Here is a 2,934-nt window from a genome sequence, read left to right as displayed (position 1 = left end):
CCCCGAGCATCTTGCGCCACGCATTTGCGGAGTAAATTACGTGGAGCCTCCGCGGGAGGAGGAATCCGCGGCTTTACTGCGCATCCTGGCAATGTAAATAAACAGGCAGGGGCGGGAGGGGGAGAGGGCGGCGGAAGATGCTCCCCCGCGCAAGTGCTTAAATTTACTCGCCTTTTGTTTTGCAATGTTGATTTTTTTTTTTCCCCCTGCGTTTAATTGCTTTAATTTATTTTATGCCTGTTTTGATGCTAAACATTATTTGGTGCTAATGAAAGAGTTCCAGTCCGCAGTAATTGAAGGGAGGAGGGACAATCTAAAAAAAAAAAAAAAGAGGAAAAAATAAAAATACTAAAGGCACGGAAGAATATATCGGTTTTCTGCAAATTAGTTGCAAGAAGAAGGGAATTAAAAGAAGGAGCGGAAAGACTCTTTGGGCCGATTACTGGCTTCTTTACATTCCTCCTTTATGCTCTTCCCTGGTTCAGCGACAGCCCCAGCGCAATCTCAGAGAAAGGCGCGCAGCCCGCATTTCGAGAGCCCCGAATCTTAGTAATATCTTGGTATATTCGCCAAATCTACTAAGAAGATACTCAGATTTTGAGAGGAGTGACTGTTCCAAAAAAAGAGAGACGTTCAGGACGATAGGTCGGGGTGCGTGTTAATCTAAAAGGATCTTTTAGTTCATTTATTTTGCGTGGGAAAAGGCAATTCCAAAAGCCCGTGTGTAATTTTTAACAGGGGGAAGGAACCCAACGCGATGGTAGATTACTGGAGATTTCCTTTTTATTTCGAAGAATAATAATCACAGACATGGGGAAAAAAAAAAAAAAAGCAACGCGTCGCCATTAAATAATTTGCTACTTTGATATACAACATTTTACGTAGCACAATATTAATTCCTCTCCTTTCTTTTTGTTTTTTTTTTTTTTCGTAGAGACGTGAACAAGGAAGAAACCCGGGTAAAAATATACACAGACAAAAGAGCATAGCAAGGAGAAATGAACCACGGAGGTTACAGGGAGAAGGCGTAATAATCATTCATATTATGTACAGGACTATATACGCTAAGTATAATTTGCATTCGGACGTTCAGGTCACATTTTCTAAATTAAAGGTGCTAAACACGACCACGTTACTTCATACCAAAAAAGTACACAGCGAAGTACAAACGGAGATTTACAAATTACTTGTACTATAGGAAGACTCACATAGAAAAAATGTGTCTATTCTGACTCTAAAGCCACATTTAATAGGTAGATAGTCATTCTATTGTACAAAAAAAAAAAAAAGACTTTAATATAGGTAGTATTTTTTTCAGTGTCAGGAAACACAATGTATCATTCCTAGGGTTTTTAATTATTTATGCACTTATCATTTATCTATTTTAATATATAGTCTTTTCCTGTGTGTTTTCCCCCCCCTTTTTCTTCTCGCGTGGGTGTCCACGGTCCCCGCATCCACCTCTCGCCCCGCTCATTCCTCCTCGTCGTCCTCCGCGTCCTGTTTTTCCTGGCTGTTGGAGCCGGAGCAGGCAGTTTTATTTTCTTTTTTCCACTTCATGCGCCTGTTCTGGAACCAGATTTTGATCTGTCTCTCGGTGAGACACAGCGCGTGGGCGATCTCGATGCGTCTCCTCCGCGTCAGGTACCGGTTGTAGTGAAATTCCTTCTCCAGCTCCAGGGTCTGGTACCGGGTGTAGGTCTGGCGGCCGCGCTTTCTGTCCGTGCCTGGGACATAAATACAGGTTTAGATCAGCTGGGAGGGGGGGGTGGTGGTTTAGGGGAGATGTTTTGGGGGCTCCTGGCTTGGTTTGCTCTCTCGCTTTCGCCTTTGGGCGCTGCCCCCACCCACCGCGGTCCCACGGGGGGACAAACCCCTCGGAGGGTCTGTACAAGCTGGGACAACCCTGCTTTTTATTTGCGAAATCGACTCGTTCTGCTCTAGGTTTTTCCCACCTCACTCTCCCTTTTCTCAGTCCCAAAAACACCCCAGTTTTAATTTCCCTTCATCTCGGAAAAGCCTGCAGTGCGTTTTGCTTTTCTCTTTTTTTCTTTTTGTCTGCCTGTGCGTCTCTCCGAGTGAACAACAAACTTTAGAAAGTTTCCTGCTCCCGTAGGACCCCCTCAGACTCCGACCTCCTGCTTTAATTTTCATTTAGACACTAGAAATTTGGGGTGGTTGGGGAAGAAATAGAGAAATAGAGTCGAGCCAGAGCGAGAAGAGGCATCTGCTACCTACACAAATCCTACTATTTGTCCTCTTTTAAAGCTGTCATCAGGGCGCCTGCTTGGAAGGTGTGTGATGGTCTTAATTATTTCAGGGGCTGTTTTAGGCACAGAATTTACTTCTGGGGCTGGCAAGGGAGCTTCTGCCCCCCAGGCTGCGCTCCTGGGGGTGTCTGCAGATGAGAAGTACCTCAACAGAGCCCGGGCTCCCCGCCACCCTCCAGCTGCCTGCGAGTGGGGTTTGGAAAGGGCCCAGCTCCTAATTCCCCCTTCCACCCGACATTTCCTGCAGCCCCATTGGAAATAATTCTACAATATGGTGTTTGTGATCCTCACTCTATTTTCTATGTAAATGCGATGTATATCTATAGCATAACGGATTCTTTCCCAGCTCAGTGGGGATGAACAGCAGCCCCGGCCTCTCCTCCACACATTCCACTGGACTCCCCTTCTTTTTCCCTTTTTTACACCCCCCACCCCCCCTTTCTTTTTAAAAAGAAGAAAAGATCTAGTCATTAAAAGGAGAGGGGGAGAAAAAAAGAAGGCAAAATAGCCAGGCTAGCTGTAAAGTAAAAATGTGCAGGTCGTGGAATGTGGGTTGTAAAATCCGCTGAGGGGAGAGCCATAAACTGCTGCTGAATAGGGATGACAACTCTATCTCTGCTCGCTGATGAAATTCCACAAGCGCGATCGCACAGTGGGCATGAGG

At 45.5% G+C, this 2,934-nt stretch overlaps 1 protein-coding gene across 3 annotated transcripts in view; it reads right to left on the bottom strand.

The window, feature by feature from the left end:
- Window positions 1–768: 768 nt before the first annotated feature.
- The window catches only part of HOXB7 (homeobox B7), a 5,229-nt gene continuing 3,063 nt past the window's right edge, over window positions 769–2,934 (bottom strand). For all 3 annotated transcript variants that reach the window (XM_014958949.1, XM_014958950.1, XM_014958948.1), the window contains one exon: window positions 769–1,727. In XM_014958949.1, coding sequence (XP_014814435.1) covers window positions 1,474–1,727 — 254 coding nt within the window. In that variant the 3' untranslated portion in view covers window positions 769–1,473. The remainder of the gene's footprint in view (window positions 1,728–2,934) is intronic.

Source organism: Calidris pugnax, unplaced genomic scaffold, assembly GCF_001431845.1.
Source record: "Calidris pugnax isolate Ruff unplaced genomic scaffold, ASM143184v1 scaffold335, whole genome shotgun sequence".
Lineage (NCBI taxonomy): Eukaryota > Metazoa > Chordata > Aves > Charadriiformes > Scolopacidae > Calidris > Calidris pugnax.
The sequence above is the reverse complement of the archived record's forward strand: the minus strand, read 5'-3'. Positions and strand labels throughout refer to the sequence as shown.